The sequence below is a fragment of the Magallana gigas genome, chromosome 9 (assembly GCF_963853765.1).
Source record: "Magallana gigas chromosome 9, xbMagGiga1.1, whole genome shotgun sequence".
Lineage (NCBI taxonomy): Eukaryota > Metazoa > Mollusca > Bivalvia > Ostreida > Ostreidae > Magallana > Magallana gigas.
The window spans coordinates 9,607,586-9,633,323 of NC_088861.1; the positions used below are offsets into that span (position 1 = coordinate 9,607,586).

A 25,738-nucleotide genomic window follows, 5' to 3' on the forward strand; every position below is an offset into this window, starting at 1 on the left:
TATAATTGATGGTTCTATAATATGATAATTCCAAATCCGCATTATGCAAAAAATAAATAAAAATGAATGATGTCGATTTTTGTAACTAAATTTTTAAGTATACATCTCTTATTTATTAAAAGTAAAATGGCATTTTATCAGTGATCAAAAATTAAGAGGTTGAAAATAATATTTATATTTATTATACTTTCATGTTTAACATTGAAATCTGATTGGTTTAGACGCCTTTGATAATCTGTTCTATTACCCTCAGCGTTAGCAACACACTTAGCAACGGGTAACACAACGAATTGTTACATGCACGTAAAATATGCGCGTACGTTTCGCCAAAGAATTCACGTCATTCATATATAAAAGTAGTAAATTTTTCTTTAAAATTAAGACATTCAGTATAATAAAATGAATAGTGCCCGTTTAGGAGAGTAAGTGTTGAAATTGACACCCTCGAAAACCATTGTCAACCGACGCTTCGCGTCGGTTGACAATAGTTTTCAACTGCATATTTTATCATCTTGAATCAAATCCTTTTTTTGGATACTTGGCAGTGGGAATGCATTAAATGAACTATTTTGGTTTAGGGACAATACATAATTGTTGATTTAAGTTTTCGTATGAATTGTTATTAATATCTGTAAGTTTGCCACATTGCGCAGTCAGGTTGCTCGCAGACAAGTAACCATTGAGTTCCATATATCCAGAGAGTTTGAATGGTAGAAATACAACTACAAATATGTTATACTAATACTGTACCAATATTGTCTTATATGCACTCTTGAAAATTAGTTCCTCGCCTTCCAATCCATTTAAAAGTTAGTTTCTGGAGGGTGGCCATCTTTATCATGGAGATAAAAAAAACACATAAACAAGTAAATATCCTATATGGTCACCGAGTCTTAACAATGTTTTTACTTTTTGAAAAATTAAAAAAAAGCATAATTTGGTTGTCATTATTGGGAAAAGGAAAAAACACCTTCCGAACCTTGATATGATTTTCTGTTTGAATTTTTTTCTTGTTTTCATCCCCAATGTTACCGCTCACAATGAGTTCGTATGCTGCCTCACATGGTTCTGTGTTGAAATATCCACAAAAAATTGTTATGTTACTGCCTGTGTGTTTTTGTTGAAATTCTCGCATGGCTACCAAGCAACAAAATGCCTTAAAAGAAGCGGACAACCTTTTAAAAAAAACAAAAAAAAAACAAACAAACAAAACGGGTATGGTTCTTAAAGCATTAACTTATGGGGAAAATTGTACAAGAGTTGCATAGGATTATAATGGTACCGGTGCTTGTTTGTCTAATATTCTAACCTGAATACAGCGCACATCAGAAATGTGAGCACTTTCCCACACGAGGTGCGTGTTGCAGACGACAATGGTTCTACCGGAAGTCACGTGTTCAAGCATACTGAGTAAGGCGACATCACATCGGTCGATATAACGAGAGAAGTGGTTTGTTTCCTCTTGGTCGTCCGATAAAATCTAGTGTTTGAAAAAAAATATAGAAACACTTCAATATAGAAACAAGAATGACGTACATATCCATTCATATATTTCAAGTTAATAACAAAACTATTGATTCGTTAAACTTAAAAGGTATACTGTGGAATGTTCATAGGAGAAAATTGTCGTAGCGTTCTTTGGTAACCCTTACCCGAGACCGTACATGTTTCTCAAAGAACGTATATACATACAAGCATATGTTTAATATTTATAAAAAGTTTTCTGAACTCCTACCAACGAATTTACGTCTCAAACCAGGAAAATTTTGGCTACCCTTGATCACTGCCCTCCACGAATAAAAATGATTCCACAATAATTATGTCGTTTGTTCACACGTCAAGATAACTGTGTGAAACAGATTTCAGATGACGTTAGTAAATATATGTATGCACCTTAAACGCAATTTCTCCAAGTTTGTAAGCAACATTATCCTTAAGAGTAAACTTGGACGTGTTGTAAAATGTGGCACATCCTTCGTCATTCTTGTCAAATGTTCTTTTGGAATAGACTCCATCATACCCTAATCTATTAAAAAAGAAAATTAAATAAAAATCTAGCATTGCGCAGTTTCTCTCTCCTAAAAATGCATTAACTTCATAAAAATACTTCATATCTAATAGCATCTATCTTATCGAACATTAACCACTGGTCATACATTTTTTTTTAATCTTACGTTTACAAATCATAAAGTAATGAGGATTTGGGAATATTTTTAATGCAATGAAATGCAATTTTTAGCGTTTCATGCGAATGTAAAGATTGCGAGCATTGCAAAAAAAACGGAACATAATCAGTCTGCGGAAATGAAACAATTGCAAGACAATTAATACCTGTAAAAGACATGAATACAATGAAACCTAAGTTAAATCTTGAGTAAAAGGTGTATGAAATAGATCAACAATGATTTAATAGGTTGCTATGATATACATGTATATGTTACTTTTGCATTTCCGGATTTAGTGTATCTTGATAGTATCCGGGTCCTACTTCCTGTAAACATATTACGTCACAATTGGAATACCGAAGTTCTTCTAGCAGACTTTTATGACGAGCATCGATGTGTAGATGGGCGGGGTCTCTATAGGGGTACGTCGTTGGCTGTATATGGCAGTCAGCCAAAACATTGTAGCTCATCAATGAGAACGTCCGCTCTGGTGTGACGTCATCAATATCTGACGTGCTCACTTCTTTCCTTTTTGGAAAGCTTGGTGGCGCCTTCTCCTTGCTCATGGCAATTTTCTATATTGCGTCATGTATTCAAAGATAAACATATTCTATTGTTATACATGTGACAGCAATAAAATGTACTCATTTCATTAAAATATTTCTTTGACATACAAAAAAGAAACACCTTCGTTTCAATATTTCCAAAGAGACGAAATCTGGATAGAATATATTTAATCCAAAACATCCTTATGAAACATGTATAATTCAAGTAGGGTATTTTTCAACTTTTTGAAACAAAAACAATACTTGTTAAAGATGCTTTACAGAGATGGGGTAAAGGTAATGTGCAATGGTCATTAAGTGTAATTTATTTAAAATTCTGATGAAATTGAAAGTGATGTGTTATTGACCAGACTTTCAAATTATATGTAATTGTAATTTAATTAGTAACTTTCAATTTTATAAAAAAAAAATTGTATCTGTGCTACCGGCTTGTATTCAATAAATTTATTTTCTCAAACTTAATTTGTAATTCTATTAATTACAACTGCAAAGTAATTGTAATTTATTGAAAATCCCTGTAATGGTAATGGTGATTTTATTGAAGGTTTTAAGCAAGTCGTTGTAATTTCACTGATTACTTTCCAATGTTATTAACCTCATCCACAATGCCTTTTAATTCATAAACTGTATTTTATTTTTCAAAGGGATGATTCATTTTCATTATAATTAAGAAAATCTTAATCTTATTGTAAAATTTGTAGAAATTGTTTTCTAATGTTTCAAAAAAAATATTGGCAACTTTAACTCAGAAAATAGGTCATTTACCTAATTTTTTTCCCCTGAAAGTGAAAAGAAATCACTACAATCAATGATAAATTGTGTACATACAATAGACGAATTTGCATTATCGTAAGTTTCCCCCTGTATTTGCTATTTATAGGAACCTTAACAAGCAAGATCAAGGTATTTATAATGAGCTAGATTTCTGTACCATTACAACAATTACATGTACAGGAGTCGTGCAAGTCTTATATAAAATTATTTAAATTTAATTGAATATGTAACCATACAGTTTCAATACCTAAACCTGCTTTGAACTGCTCTAAACAATATAATCTGGCCTATCATCCGGGGTATACTATAGATAGAGAATAATCTCCGCATCTTAAGCTTACTTAGTCGCCATATTCAAAGTTACATACATGTAGGTACATCAACCATGCAAGTTTGAATACGTAAAGTTGTTATATAAATAAAGATATAATACATGTATCTACTTTGAATGCTAAAAAAAACCCAACCTTTAATCAAAATCAATCTCTGTATATGAAGATTCCTTATATACAAAGTTATGTTTCTAGACGATCTATGCATCCAGCATGGACAATACAAGATCCGGAGTAACGTAGAATAATGACCCCCGTAAAATAATAACCGGGAGTCATTTTCCGACGTAGAATAATGACCCCTCGGTCATTATTCTATGCAGGAAAATGACCCCCCGGTCATTAATTATTCTGCGTAGAAAAATGACCCTTTTGCCTAAAGAATAAGACTTAGTGTCTTTTTCATAGAGATAAGCACACTTTACATGAAGAAAAGTGACCCCTGTAGAATAATGACCCCCTTATAGTTATTTTTTTTTATTATTTGTGAAATAGTCTTTACAATATTGTAATTTTTACTGAAGTTTACAGAAAATAACAGAAATTATAATTCATATTCAAATAAACTTAAAGTGGAAAAAGGGGTTAACCTTAGAAAATAAAAATCCTTCCATTATAATAAGATACTGACGTATTGCTTCGGTGTATGGTTGTCATCTTAACGATTACATTTACATGTATCTCATTATCACTAGTGACAACACATTAAAATATGTCGAGATACAAGACACTATAAAACAATATTCTGTTTATTGGCGATGAATTCGAAAGAGCAGACTCAATATTGTTCATGAATTATACTTCCATTGCGATTTTCCCCTAGTACAGTGTACAAACTGTTGGCTCTGCAAGTGCATCGCCCAAAATTAATTATGAAACCAAAATTATGAGAAGTTTACTCAACTGTTAGGCATAATAACCAAGCTGAAGTTAGCGGGCACTAATAGCAGCCATTACGCCAGTAGAAGTTAACGGCCAACAGGGAAAATCGTCATAGTAGTGAGAGTATTCGAACATAAAATATATTTTACTTTATCATCGGCCTAGTTTAATTAATATCAAGATGATTAATGCATCAATAGTTTGTATGAGCATTCACAACTTTAGATGCAGTAAAGATCGTCTGATCAAAATCAAAGGGGGATATAACCCCCATATATGAGCCCGAACCCCTTATGAACGCTTTTAGAAGCAATCTTTTGTTATTATAATTGATTAGTTTTTATTATCTATTTAAGATTTAATATTGTGAGGTACTCTTCACACATTTGCTCTAAAAGAATAAAGTCTATTCATGATCACAAATACAACATTACAATAAATGTTTAGAATATCGATGTTCATGCATTACGTACATATGTAGAAGAAAATAACTAACGTAAAATGATCACTTTCCCCCAGAAATATAAATAAGTATTCATATTCCTAAGTTACCTGGCTCCTTAGTCTTTTTCCAAAAAAATATATACGTGTATCATTCTTCGATTGACAATTCATTCACCAATGAATATTGCTTATATTATTTCAACAATTATTCTTTCATTATTATTGTTTGGTAATTATCACACAATATCCTCATTGTTTACGAATTTGTTTTTCTTTTTTTTTTCCGTCATTTCCCGCCATATGTCGACGAAAGAAATGACGTAACTGTTAACAATCAAGTGGCAATGTAAGAGTGTTTTGTGTGTGCTTGCTACGGGTATGAAAAACTATATACAGTGATTTTTTTACAAGTTCGGTTTTATATCTTCAAAATCAGTTGAACAGAGTGAAAATTCAAGTATTTCAAAGTCGTATCTTGGATACGGGATAACCAATTTCTATTCTTGTTTACAGGGGGGTGGGGTCATTTTTCTACGGGGGTCATTTTTCTTTCTTCAGAAAAATCTAATTATTCTTCAACGAAGAGGGGGGGGGTCATTATTCTATGTCGAAAAATGATCCCCGGTCATTACTCTACGTGGGTCATCGTTCTTCATTACACCGGCGTCCAGCTGATAATCATTGCAGATAATGACTAATTTTTAGGTAAAACATTCATGAGTACATAAACAGTTACTCTTGACATGATAAAACATTAATTAAAAGGATTACTCAAGATTTATAATTTATGCAGTTTTAATACAGATGATGCATTTAAAGGATTGCTAAAGATTAATTATGAATTCAATTTTAATACAGACGTTGTCTGATTTTTTTTCAGGGAGATTCGAACCCCCCCCCCCCCCTTTAGATCCGCGCATGTAAGCCCCATCTTCGAAGATGATAAAGCCTATACGTGTGCTATTAAATTTCGATGACCCGTCAAATTATTCGGCTAAATATCATGCTTATGAAATCAGTAGAACATATTACAGTATACGTTATGTCTGATTACATTTACCTGTATTTGTGTATACAGGTTTGATAAATAAATCATTACTTTCATCAGAGGCGAAGTTTGCGAGCGCTCGCCAAAGTTTGTGTTGCAGGTTCCTCAGTTATAGCGAACGCCGGGCAGTTGCTCTGTTAAACATGTATGCATGGTCGTGCATGTACCGCTCAAAGATAATCAACAACTTTGACGTCTTGCCTGGCTATATTTATATATACATGTAGCATTTAAAGCTCTAATCCAATAAATCAATAAGGAAGGTTTACACAAGGTATTGTATATATAGTATATAGTAATATAATGGATTATAATACTATATACATACTGTATACAAGGTATTGTATATATAGTATTATAATCCATTATAATTTATTCTCACTCACTCCGTTCGTCCGAATATAAAATAATTATACTTTATAATGAAATGAATATGCTGAATCAATCGAAAAATAACAAACTCATGAATATGGATTGCTGCTCGTTAGAACGTAGAACCTACAAAGAGATGACGACTGTAAACTGTAAAAACAAATCAACATATAATTATCAAATTCATTTAATCAAAATACTACTAGACACTTTTAATTTATTATCAACAGAGTCCTTGATATAATTGTCCCTGGAATAATCAGTTTTTTTCACTGACCATGTATTTTAATAAGACGACCCGACACATTTTTCTCAGCTGCAGCTGTAGCACCTCCACTTCTTAGACTATGTATCCCGAACGCTCTTGAATCTATTCCGACTTTTTCTAATGTTTCCATCAGTAATTCTCGAGCACTTTTATACGATATATGTTTGTTAATCTTACAAAGCATATATTTTTCAGAAGATTTGTAAAAACACTCTGCTCTAAATATATAATCCTCTGAATTGTTTTCGATTTCGGCTAGTGACAAATAATGCTTTATCCACGAAACAGGACACAACTTCCCTCCAGTCTTTGCTATTGTTATTTCATTTCCACGTTTGTATACATCGGTTTTGCTTGTCTCGACACAAATGTTCATATACAAATCTTTGAAAGTTATGTTTTTCACTTTTATGTTAGTAAGCTCATTAAATTTAAGAAAACCTGCAAAACCAAGAAGCAGCATCGCTATTGTTCTCACACTACATAAATCACGGTTTTTCTCTCTGTCTCCAAATAAATCTATGACTTTCTCTAAAATGTCGGAAGAAATTGGTTCCTTCTTCTTCAAAGGTTTTGACAATATTCGTTTTCCTCCTTCCATTAATTTTTGAATAACACTATCATCACATGGATTATATAACGCACAATGAAGATCATGGTAACACTTTATACTATAAAAGAACGAACACAAAACCGCCTCGGAAACGCCTTGTTGAATTAATCCGCTCAAGAATATAGCTATCACACTTGATCTTGCCGGAAAACTTGTGACTCCTTTTGAAATGCACCACTGATTAAATCGCTTAAAATATGCTTCATACTGCTTTACGGTATTAATACTTTTCGCATTTTTTATAATACTAAATATCGATAAATCCGCCGATTTAAATTGATCTTCTGTTGCCATGTCCTTGATTTCACTCCAAGTGTCACTGAAGATCTGTAAATAAATGTAAATCATGTATCATATGCACATTTGTTCTGCTCTTTTAATCTTTATCTAAAATCAATTTTTATCACCAATACATTAGATAAGAACGTTTCTTGTGCGAATATACTTGACTTGTCTGACCCTGACTTAAAAAATTGTTTAGGACTTTTGTACTCAACATACTCTTGTGACGTTTTTTACTTTTATTCCAAACATCGGCAAAAATAAAGATGACAACCACTTTGGAATGACCAATGTTCCGTGTGCATGGCACACCTGCATATGTTTTAACACTTTACATACAATAACAGGAGGAGGTACTATCCAACAATTTTCTCCAGACCAGTCATATGCAAAAGCATCCACACCTGTTTAACCTGGATTCCAATATTTTGAATAAAATCTGGTGACCTTATTATTTTTACAATTTGCGAACACATCAATAGTATACGGACCCCAAATTTTTCCAAAATATCTGAATATATGATCTGATACACTCCAATCATCCTTGTCAAAAATCCTGCTATAACTATCAGCACAATCATTGTAATTTCTTGGTATCTACTGCACTTCTAATAAAATTCCATGTTTTACACATACACCGAAAATACTCATTGCTAGCTGATGCAGCTCATCAACCATACTACCTGTAATGTACAATTTTTTCATTTCTTTCGCAAGTAAAACCTACGCCAGCGTAACAACTTGCATCTGAAAAAATTACAATGAAGCGCATTGAAGTGGTAAAAATTTTCGTTTGAATGGAATATTCTAAACTTTGTATCGAACGTCAATTGTTAAATACGACACGCCCATTTATTTTATAACAAGGAAAACAGTATTCGTAACAATGCTTTCTGAACCGCTCATCTTCTAAAAAACACAAGCAGAGCTGCGGACCGAAATGTCGACAAAAGCTGAATCCCGATATTTTCTCTGTATATGTTTTCCACGCCCCGCGCATATCCCAGTCCCTTCAAAAAGCTGCGAACACAGCAACAAAAGCAGAAGATCGAAGAAGACGAAGAACTTAGCCTACCCCTCTAAATCGAAAAACTAAAACATGTGCATATATGTTGTAAAAAAAAAGTTGTCTTTATTTGCAATACAGTACATGTAACAGGAAGTTCAAAACACAAAGTTACTAAAAATATTCTTATTTTGAACAATATCACTGTTTCTGAACATAGTTGGAAAGAAAGGAAGAAAAGAAAGAAAGAAAGAAAGTTTGTGCTTTTTCCAAAGGATGGTTTTAATGCAATAATCTTACCTACTATGGAAGACAACCTTCTCGCAGATATGCTACTTTTGTTATCCAATATATTTGTCAAAATATCTTTGATATCCTTAATTTTTCAACAGGAACCTCTAACGTACCATTTTCCATATTCCAAAGAAATTCTAACCACACGATGCTTTTTGTAGGTTCAAGAACTGACTTTTCAGTATTTAGAACAAACCCTGATTTTTGTAAAATTTCTTGTATTAAGGTGGCAGGGGCAGTTTTTTTTATACAATTCACTGTAGCAAAGGGACGCATGTCTTCGGAACTCTGTAACTAGAATTTCCTCTGTTCCCATTCATCACAAATACCTTTAATTCACTCTTTATAAGGCCAATCACCAATTTCTGAAGAAAGTTACTAGTCAAAACCTGTAAAATTCTCTGCATACTGGGTTTTATGAGATTTTTCATATTTTCATGATTTTTCAGCTTTTTAGACCTCCCCCAGCTAATTCCCTGCAGAGGGTTGACCTTCCGTACCGCGTGCATGTTGCACTATCCACCTACTTTTCGTGTTATTTTACCTCCCGTCTGTAACTTTCAATTTCACTGTGTAAAGTCAACACAACAGTCATAGCCGCAGGTTTCGCATTTTACTTCTGATTCACATGTACCAAATATAAGGGGCCTACATATTGCATATCAATTTCAACAAGAGACACCCCTCTAACTAATGATAATCATTAAAAATCATTTCATGAATTTTAGCAACACTCATAAGCCTTCAAGTACAGCAACTCTCAATTTTCGGGTACTTTATTCGAAACTGTCCCTTGCTACCTAAGTCTGATGCAGACTTGCATGTTTTAAAATCACCACACACCCAACCATCATCCAAATACATTATCACTGGTATGCCACATGATCTCCAGTACTTCACTAACACTCCAACTATTTTTGTAAAAACATAACCTGCTGACGACAGCCCAAATGGTAAAACTTTAAATTAAAAAAACCTTGTTTTTTCACCTTATTTCCACGATTTTCAAACCCCAAATATATGATGATATCCGGATTTTAAATCACACTTTATCTTGTACTTATTTTTCTTTGCATATTGGAATGCTTCATTCACCCCCTCGAACTTAACTTTTTGCTTCTCAACAAATTGATTGACATGTCGTAAATCTAACACCAACCTTTTCTTACCTGTAGCATTAACTGAAACAGTAAGTGGATTAACATCGTATATACTATCTTCAAATACTACATGAATGCAACCAGAGGACAAAAGATCATCAATAGCTGTATAAACAAAATCACTATGAATAAGAGCTGACCTGTTATTTTTTAAGACCGCTTTTTGAGGCGATTGAATGAATGGTATTACATAACCGAACTCTATTGTATTTTTCACAAACACATTAGCGGACGTGTCTTTCCAAAATATACACAGCTTTTTAATCGAGATTTTACAGAAATAATTGTATCTGCATTAAGCTCATATTCATAAGAATTGCTTACACAAACATTATCACTATACTCAACTTGATCTCCTCTACTGCTTGCTACTTGAGCATGTTGAGGTCGATGCGACCGCGGGGTTAACGTTAGGCGCTGGCACTTGTTGTCCTCTGGAGAAGGGGCAATCCCTGACGTTGTGTCCGCTCTGTCGACAAAAGAAGCACTTTCGGTCATAGAATACTTGCTGTCCTGATGCATAATCGCTTGGTTTAGTGGTTTTGAACTTCCTGGAGCAAACGTTTGGCTGAAGTCACGAAAAAAGTCATTGGCAGAAAATGCATTTTGTCTGCGAGCCTGACCAATGTAAGAATATGGTTTTCCACGATAATTTCGCTTGCAGACAGCGCGATTAACAGCACCCCGTAACTTTATCGCATCGTCGTTATTGTCGGCCAATGGATCGTCTAAATACTCGTTCACAGTGTCCCACCCGTGTCTGTCCGCTATTTTTAGAATTTTGTTACGTTGACGCAATTCAGCAATTTCCTTATCAATAATCGCTTCTGCTTTTCCCAAGTAGTTATGCGCTATCAAAATCTTCAATTCACTCAACCTCTCCAATCTCTCGGCATTAAATGAGTGCTGTATTCTGTGTCCTTCATGTTTGACAGTGGCGTCGGAAGCAAATTGAAAGTGGGGGGGGGGCTAGACTAATCCTCAGAAATCTTGACAAAACCCAAATCCAAAAACCATGAAAATCCTAATCCGTGTGGGGGGGGGGGGGGTACCTATAGTTCCAAAAAAAATTTCTTACCTACCAAAATTTTTCTTCCCAAATCATGAAATTCCTATTCCGTGGGGGGGGGGGGGGGGGGGGTGTTCCTATAACTCCAACTTCTCAATATTTCAATATGTTTTCAATTAAGGTCAATTAAGATCAATTATGTTCACTGCGAGAAAAAGTGGGGTGCTGAAGCCCCTATTATGCTGCTACATGTATGTGCCTAATGGTTAGGTTTAACTTTGCAAAAAAAGTGGGGGGCTAAGCCTCCCCCCTAACCCCCCCCCCCCCCCCCCCCAACCCCCCGGTTCCGACGCCTATGCTTGAAGTCAAACTGACCGCCTTTTCCCGATTCCTCGTGTTCCTCGCACCTGTTCGCGCGGTTTTCACTTGGCTGAGATTTTAACTGCTTCATAATGGAACTCACAATAACTTCGTTTTGCTGTTGTAAAGCTTTTCGTAAAGAACAATTAAACAAAGACACAGCATCGTCATTCGAAAGTTGCTCACCGCTAGCCTCGCCCAATAAAACATCATCAGACATATGTATGTCCGGATCCGAACTTGCATTACTGGTAGCCATTACTCCTTCACCACGTCCTAACGAGCGGTAAAATGACCACAAAACCCGCGCAATTACTATTTATATCCCAATGTCACGTGACCTAAAACACACAGATCCACCCCTTATACCACACAGCTCACACAGAAATATACCAAAAACGAACATAATTTTAAATAGTTAATTGCTACAAGCATACATTACACAGAAACTGAAAAAAATTTAAGATGAAAAATAATATACGACAAACGACAGACAGCAATAGGTTACCGATCGGACAGACGGTTATTTTATATGACCTAAGACAAATAATACATATTCACTAAATGATTATTTTGTCAACCCCCCCCCCCCACTTTTTATAAAAGCTTTAACCCTGCCCCATAGGCAGTAAAATGTACATTAAATCAATGCATTTTGATTATTTCCTACGATTGTGAAGGTAAAGAGGGAAATATATATTTGAACTATATTGCTATATTGTCTAAGCCCTGAACCCCTGACGTAAGGGTTATTGACGTAATAACAATGCATTTCGTTTTCTTTGTATATATATAGGAGAAGAGGAAAAGATTTTCTATGATTTAACCAATTTCACTTTATGGCCATATTGGCCACCACGTGCACAATAGGGCTTGAACCCCTGACCCACGGTCCATTGATTCCACAATTTAGCTCGAGGGGTTCATTGACATTATAATCATGCATTCTGATTCATGGGCAATGTATTTCACAATTTAGATAAATGACTCCATGGACATCATAACATGACATGAATTTAGATTTTCTCAAATATTTTTGAGAGTAAAAAACAATAATTTAAAGATTAAATACTCTTTATCAATGAACACATCCTAAAGCTTGAACCCATAACCGCTGATTTTCACAATTTTGGTGGAGGGCTTAAACATTTATTATTATTATTTTTAGCATATTTGATCCCGCCATTGAGGCCTTGGGGTGGCAAAGTAATAGATTTTACAATTTAGATTAAGAGGTTATAACTAAAAATGGTAACAATTGGCATTGTAGTTTTTAGAAGAAATTAAACGTGTAAAATTTACAACGGACGATGCACAACGCACGACGACGAACGACGACCAATTGCAATGGGTCACCTGAGTGACCCAGATGACCTTGAATGGAATGAAAAAATATTAATACGAGACTTGTTTAAAAAGTTTTGGCGGCAGTTAAGTAGTTATAAGCATCATTTGATAGACTAACGTGGTAGTGCGCATTTTTAAAAAAAATTATTACATACTTAATTTGCTTAATACTTGTTACTGTCATTGATCGATTCAATGTATTTGAAATGTTTCAAACTGTAAATTCGATTTATATCAGGAATATTGAGAGGGAGAGATGGAGAGAGAGGGATTATCAAAATGATTACAAATGCCAAATTTTCCTCTTTTTCCAATGAAGAAAAGCAATATTTGAGCATTTAAAGAAAATAAACTAAATGACCTTTAATAAGATTTAGATTCTGTGTAACCTTATTCTTAAATCAAAGTACTGAAGTTTAAAATCAACGATATGTTTTTTTGCAAGGCAAGTAGTTTCTAATCTTTATTTGAATTACGTACAAATTAATTATATGAATTCTCAGACTTTACCGACAAGAATTTTGAGAAAATCCCATATGAATCATGTTGTGATAGGTAAAGATAGAATTAGTTCCAACAAACTATGTAAGTTATCGAAATATTTCTGAAAAATTGTATGGATCCAAGCAATATTGAACTCTAGTCTCGTTCAACCCGACGCTCAGCTGTCGTCGCTAATCTCCGACAAGCAAGAGAGACTCTCTGCTTGTCGTAGATTTACGGAGACAGCCGAGCGTTGGGTTGAACAAGACTTTATTGAACTCTGGCGAAGGAATACATACAACTACAAACAATATGTAAATTGTTCGTATTATTTCAAATCTGACTATCTTCAAGGTATTAATAATAAGTTCCTTGAAAGGCAATGCTTCAGCATATATTACATCGAATTTATCAATTATTTTCAAGAACTAAGTCGTGACAACGGCGATGATTTGTGCTGAGGTAAAAACACTGTTTTACTTCCGGTTTGCAAGAGTAACTGCATAGATGAGTTTATTAAAATCAACTCCCAAAAATCATGTATAGCACGTATTTATAAGTGATAATTTGTCTCTCTCAAAAGTCAAATTTGTCAACAAGTAACCTTTATCAGTCGTGCAAATTGTTCCTCAACTAAAATGAATCTATACACATCAAAACTAATGTTGTGCAGTAAGAGTAAGTTGGTATGCAATAATAACCAAAATAGAATAAACGAAGCGCAATTTATGGTATATAAAACAATGTGTTATTAATGAAAGTATAATAGATATTTCATTTTCAAACGATGAATTGAATGAAAACTTGATTTGCGTGTATTTTTAGTAGGCGATTCTTTTCTTTGAAGATATTAATATAATTCCTTGAAAAGTATGTTTATAATGTTGAAATGTTCTACAAAAAAATAGAAAAGGTGCATTAGCAATGCTTTCTTTAAAACAAACACAAAACATCAAACGCTGACAAAAAAACCCGGACACGTCTACAATAAATATCCTAAACTGAAACAGAAATGTAGACGTTTTACGTCATACATTCCATTACAAAGGCACCATTAACATTGTTTGCGTCAGACGACTATCGCCTGAAAGACGTATGAGAATTAACAGATGATCTTAAACGTCATTCAAAACAAGCAAAGTGTATTTTTTATACTTCTATTGATAAGAAGCATCCACATATTAAAACAAAAATGTTACTATCAGTCATGGAATACATTTTTGCAATAGTTCAAAAAGCATTTACGTCATTGTTTTAGCGCCAAGTACTTTGGCAGTTCATTCGAGTTTTTATACTATTTTTATTAAACAGTTTGGTTTTAAAGATGAACTTAGGCATTCCAAAGCTAAAAGCCGGCACGAGGCATCGTCTTATAAACGTCAGAATCTTCTCGCCTGTTTGCAGCACTGTCGTGTCTACTTTTGGGGAATAATCTTTATTTGTAAAACTCCCTTGTAGTGAAGGACCCTTTTTGATCCATATTGCAGATATTATTTGAAAAATAATATATGTCAGAAAGGACAGCACCTAAATAACAAAGCCGAACAATGAAATTGGTCATTATTTTAGCGATGTGTGTTGGTTTTATTTGGACGAAGGCAGATTCTTCGCGTCTTACTGACAACAACAACAAGGCAACAACATTACAGGAAAACAAAACACCGGATTGTTACGAAACAAGCTTCCTACGACAGATGATTAACCAAGAGACCGTTATCCGCCTCGCTTTGGTCAAGAATGTCCATGCTCTGGTGAATGACATCAGCATTTTGAAAGAAAGTTTTGCGGCAAGTGAAACAAAAATATCAGAACTACAGCGGACGGTTGATGCATTAAACATTCAGGTTAATTCTCTTCAGCAGGAAAATGGCCAGCTAAAGAAAAGTAACCTAATCAGTCAGGCCAAGAGCATGGAGCTGGAAACGAAATTTCAGAACGTTAGTGACAACGTTAGTGCTCTGCACGGACAGCTGAACGTCATTCAAAAAGAATCAGACGACAAAAGACAGGAAGTGTTTAACAAAACAAACGCTGTTCTCGATGATATCAAAATAGAAGTGCGATACCTCTCGGTCACCTTGTTGGATTTCAAGGAACGCACGGAAATTGAAAATGAATCGAGAGACAAGAAATACTCTGAACTTGAACGCCATTCGAACACATCAATTGAAAGTTTGAAAGTAAAAAATTCTTTAACAAAGGAGTTTGGTAATCTTAAATCATTTGTACAGAATCTACAGGACTCCCAAACAGAAATAACAGGTATTTACAGAAATAACAGGTATTTACAGAAATAAAATGTATTTACATGCATCTATGTTTTAAAAATTTATCTCATGGATATTTAAGGTGACCGCCAAAGTTAATTGAAAATTCTTTCTTAATTTGTTTCAATTGTTTTTATTTTATTTATTTTAATGTTGATACTTACATAATAATTAAAACACCAAAGATTTTCAATTCCAATGTCAATACCTTGATTAAAAAATCAAAGGTTGTTTTCGTTTCGTTCCTCGTGCGAAGCGAAATCAACGCGTCGTCATTGAATCATCAGGCTTAAAATAAAAAACAACACAACTGATTTTCCTTCATGCTTTTTACTATGCATGTACATGTAGTGTTGTGGGAATCTCTGGTTTCACAAATTATCATAGGTCATTTATTTTACATCACATAAAAGACAAACTTGTTATAGTAAATAAATCTATACTTGAATGTTTTAATGTTTCAATACAAAATCATGTATTAGATTACTATGTGTAATTATTATGTTTCCAGAAAACCTCAACAGAACAGTTGCCAGGTTTGATACACAGTTCACACTGTCTGAACATACACAGCAGACGTTCTCATCCGCTTTAGCATCTTTGGAAACGGCTCAAACAAAGTTGTCAAAATCAATCGATGGTGAGATACACAGTAAAACACGCTTATAACGAAGTGCCAGGGACGGGCGACTTCCTTATAAACGTAATTCGTTATATCCGTCAAATTTACATCAAGTAATAAAGTCTCAGGGAATGAAAACCACTTCGCTCTAAGCGTCAATTAATTATAAGCGTGTTTGCTATAACCGTTCATTCATAATTTATTTCCCTCCGTAGAGGATCATGATGATCAAATTATAACATATCAAATTATTATTACGAACAAAACATCAGTATATAAATAAATAAATAAATAAATATCCGAACATATATACAAAAGAGCATGGGCATGCCAGTAAATAAATCATATTGTCACATACATTGAAATGATAATGCCCTATTGTATAAGGCTACAGTGTTTTTAGGAGCCTGTAATTCAGCATGCGGAAAGATGCTGTTGCCGAGCTTTCTAGCGGTGTATCAGTTCGTCGCCCCAAAAGAATAACGAGGAAGTCGTCCTCGGCAAGGCCACATAGTTCCGCCGACAGTCTTATATCGTATAAGTTGATGACCTCCTCCCACCATACATCTCGGATGGTTTCGGTTGCTGCACATGTGCACGAAGCATGCGCAATTAAGTTTTTGAAGGGCCTTTGGCACAGTAGACAAGTGTATACGTTGATGCATTCGCGGATGTTGGAGATCAGTTTGCATACAAATTTACACAGGTTGATCTCGTAACAGTTTCTGGGGAGTTCCAGAGTGATGAGGGATCTATGTCGTCGAAGATCAGACGAAAAGTTAAGAAGTCAGAATCACTTGATATATACGAGTTTGACGCTGTGAATTGTATAGAGTTTAAACGGCGGTCCTCACAATTTTTTTCCATGTTATTTTTCCAGGGAATGAACAGTCATGTAGCCACTGTTTTAAGTGGTCTGTGAGTTCGTACTTTTGGATAATATCGAAAATTTCAGGTATAAATCCTTTTTGCTTCAGTGCTAAGTTATATATGAACGAATACAGACGTATTGCAAATATTTTCTTTGTCAGGGTAGTGGAATGTAAGCGACAGAGTCTTCCTAGGAATAATAATTTCCTTGTGTCGATTTCCGCTTCTATCGGTAAAACACCAAAGAGTGATTCACAAATGTCAGATCTACAAGATTTTGGTAGGTTTAACGAGTTTTTACAAACAAAGTGTTAAAACACGTTTAGCTTCTGAAGATCAGAGGAAGATATGCAATTCCATAGTTCACAACCATATAGGGCGGACGGTAACACAACCGTCTGGTATAAATGCGAGAGTGTCATTGGGTTGAGAAATTGTGATCCTATGTCAGAGAGCGCAAAGTACGATTTGCGTCCCTTGTTGCATGCTTCCGTTATCCTAGCAGAATGTTTACATCTGTTGTCAACAAAAATACCTAAATGATTGTATTTGTCTGCTGTAAGAATTAAACATTGACCTAAAAACCATTAAAATGTTTCTTTAAATGTACAATATTTCGGACAAAATACTAACACACATGATTTGGTAGCATTAAATCGAAATCGCCATTTGTTTGAATACATAAAAACATTGTTCAAAAGTAGTTGAAGGCCTATTGGAGATAAGCTAATACATGAAATATCGTCTGCTTGGGATGGACAACTGCTGGGAACATTTAGTACACCAATATTTTTACTACTGTCTCTAATTCAATTAGGAGGTCGTTAATAAAAACAAGATACAAAAAAGTGGACAGAACACCTTCTTGTCTGACACCTTGATTGACACTAAACCATTTTGATTTTATCTGGTTTACAATGACAGAGCTTGTAGTATGTTGATGACAAATGTTAATTAGTGTCCATATTTTACCAGTTACATCAATATTATACAGTTTGAACATAAGCCCTTCTCTCCATGCTGTATCAAATGCTTTGCTAGAATCTAAAAAGCTTACATATACATTGTTTCCATGTTCTGTGTTGTGCAAAAATGTTTCCTGCAAATTAAAAGATGCAGTTAAACAGCTTAACGATTTCTGAAACCCTTGCTGCTGAGCATTGGGAAAATGAGCACTTAATGTTAAAAACTCAGATATGCGAGACAGAATGATTTTTTCAAAAATTTTAAATAAACAAGGTAGTAAGGCTACAGGTCTGTAACTGTCGCACACATTTTTGGGCTTCGATCCTCCCTTGTACAAAGGCACAATAAGCCCTTGTTTCCACTGAAGAGATATTTTCCCCAAAGACACGATTGCGTTGTATAAATTAACGAGGCATCGAACAAGTGATTTCCCCCCGTGAACGATATGTTCGTTAGTAATTGAGTCATAGCCAGGTGTCTTGCGGAGCTTCAGACAGCTGATTATTGCATTTAGTTCTTTTGTGGTAATGCAGCCCCCGGGTAAGTCGTGTATATCACTTTCACAAGTTGCAGTAATGTGTTTTATCTCGAGATCTATCTGTGACTTGAAATCCGGATCGAACTGAACATCTTCTAAGGGGGTATATATATTTTGGTAATAGTTGGCAAAAGTTTCTGCAACCCCTTCTGGATCTGTATGGGTTGTTCCTCCCTCATCCTGGATTTCGGGGTAAATGCACGAAGTTCTGGGTTTTCGTCTCTTTGTCAGTCTCCAGAATAGACGTATGTCTACTTCTGCGGCTTCGTCGATTTCTTTGTAGACATCACACATGTAGCGTTCGTGTGCTTCCTCAAGGGCCCTCCGGAAATTTCTCTTGGCCTTTTTATATTCTAGGTATGACGTAAATTCCATCCCTCGAGGTCTTCCTTGTCCTATCCATATGCGCCGTTTGGCTCTTTCAATTTTATGGAGCTCCTTTACAGAAGAAGTCCAGCCAGGTCGGGTGAAATGGTTGAAGGACGACGATGGAATACAGTCGTGAGCGCACTTATGCAGAATTTTGGTTAAATTGTCGATATACACTGAAATGTCTGTTTCATTGCGTAGATCTTCACCAAACGCAGCGGAGAGAAGTTGGTCAATTTTGTTTCTATACTCCGCAATATTTTCAGCGGTAGCTTTGTGCCATGCTAAAAGTTTTGTCTGGGAAGTCTTCAGGTGGTGGCATTGCATGGCGCGTAGATTAAATGTGGCAATTATCGGAAGGTGGTCATTGTAAGTGAGAATTAGCCCTCTACGTATGTTAGGTAACGATGCAGCAATGTTAAAACAGATTTGTCAAATAAGACGTAGTCCAGGGTTGTTTTTTTATATGTGAAAGTGTAGTTTTCACCACAAGTTTTAAAGTCTATGTAAGGAGTACAAAGGTTTTTTCTAAATGCAAATGACGACAGAATTTCTGACTTCCGTTCATTAGTTCCGGTTGAATCGACTAGACTGCCATTTAGGTCACCCGCTATTATAACTTTTCCATAATTCGAGTAGTGATTGTATAGATTTTCAAGTAAATTTATTTCGTACGCGTAATTGTCAACATTATTGTCAGAAGGTAAGTAAGCACCCAATATGTACACGCATCCGTTGCATGTCTTTAGTTCAATTCCAATAATGCGGTTTGAGTCGAAGCATGGAATTTCCCGTATTGAGAAAGCTAAACGTTTCCTATACATTATAGCTACGCCACCTCTGCCGGCGAAGAGTACGTTTGTATGAGTAGATTTTTCATCCTCAAATTTGACGAAACTTAAAAAGTCTGTGTGTATTGTATCAATGTAACCTCTTGTTTCTTGTTTAAGTTTGTGTTCCGAGAGTACAGCAATGTCACATTTCTCTCTGTCTAACAGCGAAGAGAGACACAGCGTGGATGAGAAGATACCGCGGACGTTCCATGACATAAGAATGACCATAATTTGAGACAGAAAATACCAAAATGAAATAAAATGTTTTGAACAAAGTGACATAATTGGTTTAATGGTAATGACTGTCTTGATATGCCCGTTCGTCGTCTGTCTGCGGGTACCTTTGGTCACAACGAGAATCCCACTCGCGCTCGCTATACCACTTGCGGCAGTGGACACCGTCGGGCCAGAATCCCGGTGCTTCTACCGTTTCTGAGCAGTTTGGCGAGACGTTGATTTTGGCTGTCCGGACTGAGTAGCGCCCTTTTGGTTTGAATAGGGTTAAGTACGAGATTTTAACCCCTTTGCTTTCAACATAAGTTTTGATGCCTTCGTAGGTTGATTCATGGTTTATTCCGGACAAATAATATCGGGCTGCTTTTTTGTATGTAACTCCGAGAAAGACATCTTTTGTTTGTTTAGATACGGTATTTTGAACTGAGCGTGGTTTTTCGTCAACAGTTACGCGACACAAAACACCATCATAATTCACTGATCTTTTGGGCGTTATGCTCTCTGGAGAAGAGTCTCTATTTTTTGCGTATTTGAGACCAGCTGTCGTAATAGTATGACTATTGGAGCGTGGCGAGTTGAATGAAGAGGTGTCGGGTGAATGTGCATTGTGACCGGCTTCTTGAGGAACCCGACGGGGTGAATCGTTGGTCACCGGTGCACACACGCACAACATCTTTATCAGCACAAGTTTTACCAGAGGTATCAGACGTCTTGGGTTTAGACGGATTATCCATTGAGTCGCGTATAGAACGAATTCCATCGACTATGGCGTCATTTCCACGAGATGTTGTAGAGTTTTCTTTAATGGACCGTTCAATGGCAGTTTGTTCGACTGCAGTACTGGCGTATGTTTTGTTTGGGCTGAGTGCGTTGACTTTATTTTGAAAGTTTTGAGTAACTTTATTTACACGTTTGAGTTCGTCATTAGTTTTTGATTTGAAAGATTCAAACTCCATCGTATAGGTGTCGGCTTTTTGGAATTTCTCTTTAGCCAATTTCTGAAAGCAGTCGTATTTAGTGAACCTACAGTTCGCCTCAGCTTTGAGACGCTCATGTTCTGTGGATAGTTGGTCATGTTTCAAGTGAAGTGATTTGAGGTCAGCGGTCAGGATATGAATTGTTTTGTCTTTGGATTGAATATTTTCTTCTAATTCGGATAGTCGCTGTTGTAATAATTGCAGCAATGATCGAAATTCAACTAACTCAATTTTTGAGGTTTCATGCTTGAATGTATCGGAAGGGACTGGTATTGTTTTGCTTTTGTCAAAAATTACATTCAGTCCCGATTTTTCCCCTTGGGTAAACATGTATAAAGTGTGACAGTCTCTTGCATATCTTTCAGTACTGTTGTTGCTTTTAGTAGTTCTTCTTCTTATAAGTCTGCCAGGAGGGCAGTCGGGGAGGGTTTTTGCCCGGGAGTAAAGAACGTTTCTATACCACATGACTTTGTTCTCATCATCATCAAGAAGTTCAAGTAATTTATTAACATAAATTTCTTTTGGTAAATTCTGAAGTTGGGAATCAATAAGATTGATATATTCGGCGTTCGATAAACTTTCGTTCTCGATAATAGGCAATTGCGAGTTTGGCAAATCGTAGACATTGTTGTCGTTAGAAGTACTCACGCCCTCAGATGTAAACAACTGCAATAATGTGCAATTCTGCACAGATTCCTCTACATTTAGAACATCGGTTAGAAGATTACTTCTGCTGTCGTTGACTGGTGCACATTGTAGGGCATTGTCGCAGTCTCTGTAGGCATTGATTGAGGAAAAGTTTGGATCCTCGTCTAAGCGACCACCGCTGGCTGTCGCCATCTTGTTTTTTCTATGTTATAAAAATTTATCTCATGGATATTTAAGGTGACCGCCAAAGTTAATTGAAAATTCTTTCTTTGTTTCAATTGTTTTTATTTTATTTATTTTAATGTTGATAATTATATAATAAATAAAACACCAAAGATTTTCAATTCCAATGTCAATGCCTTGATTAAAAAAATCAAAGGTTGTTTTTGTTTCGTTCCTCCTGCGAAGCGAAATCAATGCGTCGTCATTGAATCAGCGGGCTTAAAATAAAAAACAACACAACTGATTTCCCTTCGTTGCTTTTTACAATGCATGTACATGTAGTGTTGTGGGAACATCTGGTTTCACAAATTATCATAGGTCATTTATTTTACATCATATAAAAGACAAACTTGTTATAGTAAATAAATCTATACTTGAATGTTTTAATGTTTCAATACAAAATCATGTATTAGATTACTATGTATAATTATTATGTTTCCAGAAAACCTCAACAGAACAGTTGCCAGGTTTGATGTACAGTTCACACTGTCTGAACATACACAGCAGACGTTCTCATCCGCTTTAGCATCTTTGGAAACGGCTCAAACAAAGTTGTCAAAATCAATCGATGGTGAGATATACAGTAATACACGCTTATAACGAAGTGCCAGGGACGGGCGACTTCCTTATAAACGTAATTCGTTATATCCGTCAAATTTACATCAAGTAATAAAGTCTCAGGGAATGAAAACCACTTCGCCCTAAGCGTCAATTTATTATAAGCGTGTTCGCTATAACCGTGTTTTACTGTATTTACTTTTAAACAAATCTTGTTATTTCTTTATTTACATTATTTTTCTGTGTTTTTGTTTGTGATAATACTACGAATTGATTTTGTAATGTATAAACACTATGCCGGATAATTATGCCAATGCGTAAGTGGCATTTTTTGCACCCGCTTAAGATGCATTTTCGTAAAAATCCATATATACCAAATAAAAGACCATTGTATAGAGAGTGTATTACCACTTTTGTTTTCAGAGTGATTTACTATAAATGTAAGATATTTACCTTTATAAATTTATTTCCCATCGGAAACTAAAAATTCCCGTTGAAGAAATAAATATAGATATTGAAAATCCAATAAAAACACCATAGCAATTATATATCCTACAGGAGAAAAATAATTCGTGCAGAAATTTGATTCAGACAGATAGTTTTCCTATAGGCAATTAAGATTTCCTATCGGATTTCAAAATCCTATCGAAGTTTTGTTCAAATCCTATTAAATTTAAATTCTAATGGGGGGGTCTTTCATTCAGGTAGGAAATTACAAATAGCCGATAAGATATTTGTTTTTCCTAAGGGCAAAAAGTTTTCCTGAAGTTTATTTCTTAAGGTGGTATGTTTCAATCATACCTCTTTTTAAGGTTGTATGGGACATATGTCGATATTAATGTGCATTTTAATAAAAAATACTTTAGAATTCTCAAAATTCACAATATTTAACCAAAAATTACGTTTTGAGATTTTTTTGGAAAGGCAAAATTTTTAAAATCGTTTGCAGGATACAAACTCACGACTTACGGATTCGTAGTAAATCCTCTAACCCACCGGGCTACGCTGTTAGGTGATGATTTTGGAAACAAAACTATTTATAAAATCACACTTGATTTTATTGTTTATTTTGATATATATAATGTCACAACATGGAGGCGTCCCATACTACCTTAAAGGTAATAAAGGTAATTAAAGGTAATGTATCTTACCTGAAAGGTGAGATACATTAATAAAATAGATGGTTATAAACTCCTTTAGCAATGGCCAGTTATCTACCAACCGTTCTGTATTAATTAAGTTATCCAGACTTCTCGAACTTTTTTATTTGTTTAGATGTTTTACTAGACTTGAAAACAATTCTCCGTAAAATATCAAAAATTTTAAAAACACTAGAAAAAATTCTCTATAATCTTTTCAGCAGTGGGTATAATAAAAAATGAATTTGAACGTGAACTCACTTTAACGTTGTTGCAAACTATAGGATATTACGATGCATGCATGCGTGCTTAAAGACAGCAAAGCTGATGTGATTTTATTAATATTCATGGGTAGCAATTTACGTTGAATTAATGGAAAATCACACCCTCAATGATACATACTTAATGCGTATTTTGATTTACAAATCAATAAAATGTGTTATTAGAATATTGCATTTTAATGAACATTTAATTTTGTGAATCAACTTAACAACGAAATCAAAGAAAATCGGTATTAAACGAATATTGTTGACATAACAGAATATAAAGCAATTTGTTTATTGTAGATAAGAGTAACCACCATGCGTTTACAGCGGGTATAAGATCAGGTAACGATGGTTGGACAGGAGACACCCTAGTGTTCCCCGTAGTAATCTACAGTGAAGGAACAGGCTACAACCCCAGTACTGGTATCTTTACAGCGCCCACAGCGGGGACTTATGTGTTCTATGTCTCTGTTCAGTCTGCATGGCAAAAAGACATCTATTTACGCATAGTGTTGAATGGATCCAGTAAGGTCATGGCCATGGCTTATTACGGTAGTGGGAGTAGCATTGCCATTCACCAGACCGGAACCAACCTGGTTATCTTACATCTACAGACCGGTGACAGAGTGTCGGTCAGACGGTACATTGGTACCGGTTACGCTAGTCATATTATTCCCGTTACAACGTTCTCTGGATTTAAACTTAACTAGATGTGATAATTATACCGTTAATAAAGCAAAAAAAAACTTGTTTGAATTTTTTTCAATCAAAAACTTGAACAGCGCAGTTATTGTTCAATTTAAAGACTTTAACATTCAAGTATTTTGTTTTGTTATTATAATGCAGGTGTTTATAGAATTTTCACACAGCATTTTGAATATATGTAAAAATTTTAGAAATTAAGTTTTTCCTTGTGTAAGAGATTATGTGTATTTAAGGAATGAATTCAATATTTATTTGAACACGATATAAAATGGTTTGGGGCAGTTTCGCTTTATAAACTGCGAAGCGTAAACTGTTTCAAACCAATTTATATCGTGTAAAACTTATAAATATTGAATTCATTTTAATAGTTTAATTTTTTTACTCATCATTACAGATAAAAACGGTCATTTGACCTTTAAGTAACCCTTTCGCTGCCACGTCAAAAAAGACGTTATTACGCTTCAGTGCCAAGCATGACGTTATCAAATTCATGTTTTGACGTAACAATCTGACACAACGCGCCGTGCCATTTTTTTAGCGTTGCGGGATGCAGTTTTGTGTTTAATTAATAATTTCTAATGTTATTATCGAAAACAATGGCTTTTTATCTTTTTCTCTGTCATTTCATATAAGACGTTACGCCATTTTTTTTAAATTTCTTTTTTAGCGTCGCCAAATGAAAAAGAAATGTAAAGAAAACCACGTCTTTCAAAAAATATCAATTTTTTCATTAATGATGCATGTTCCCAATCTTTAACAAATGCGTGCAGTTTTTAAAATAATCACTTTCTTATCCTGTCAATCTTTATTATAATCCACGCATACATGTGAATTTTTTATCATTGAAATTAGTTCAAAATCTATAAGATCTAATGCATATATCTCTTATTTGTTTGTTTGCATATATATGAGACATAAATTTCACGATAAAAAAGCTTTCTTATTCCTGAGAGAGAGAGAGAGAGAGAGAGAGAGAGAGAGAGAGAGAGAGAGAGTTTAAGTAGGTTGCCTTAAAAAAATTCATAAATTATCGGATTTCTATTTTGCAAACTTAATGACATGCAATGCAACCTTAATCATGTTTTTCACACCAGAGTTTCCCACAAATTGTGAAAAATG

The 25,738-nt window shown here is 34.9% G+C and overlaps 2 protein-coding genes across 5 annotated transcripts in view; one reads left to right on the plus strand and one right to left on the minus strand.

The window, feature by feature from the left end:
- LOC117692238 (putative leucine-rich repeat-containing protein DDB_G0290503) overlaps window positions 1-25,738 on the plus strand; it is a 1,014,555-nt gene that overhangs the window by 431,433 nt on the left and 557,384 nt on the right. Inside the window, exons 3-5 of one of the 4 annotated variants that reach the window (XM_066071032.1) lie at window positions 16,184-16,312; window positions 22,394-22,522; window positions 24,215-25,460. In XM_066071032.1, coding sequence (XP_065927104.1) covers window positions 16,184-16,312; window positions 22,394-22,522; window positions 24,215-24,624 — 668 coding nt within the window. In that variant the 3' untranslated portion in view covers window positions 24,625-25,460. Of the gene's footprint in view, window positions 1-14,720; window positions 15,668-16,183; window positions 16,313-22,393; window positions 22,523-24,214; window positions 25,461-25,738 lie in introns of those variants that run through there. The other 3 variants (XM_066071031.1, XM_066071030.1, XM_066071033.1) reach the window with 3 other exon arrangements.
- LOC136271371 (uncharacterized) lies at window positions 884-3,313 on the minus strand. The gene is made up of 5 exons (XM_066071290.1): window positions 2,442-3,313; window positions 1,894-2,026; window positions 1,310-1,480; window positions 980-1,156; window positions 884-892 (listed from the first exon to the last, which is right to left on the minus strand). The coding sequence occupies exons 1-5, from the start codon at window positions 2,729-2,731 to the stop codon at window positions 884-886; spliced, it is 780 nt and encodes a 259-aa protein (XP_065927362.1). The 5' UTR covers window positions 2,732-3,313.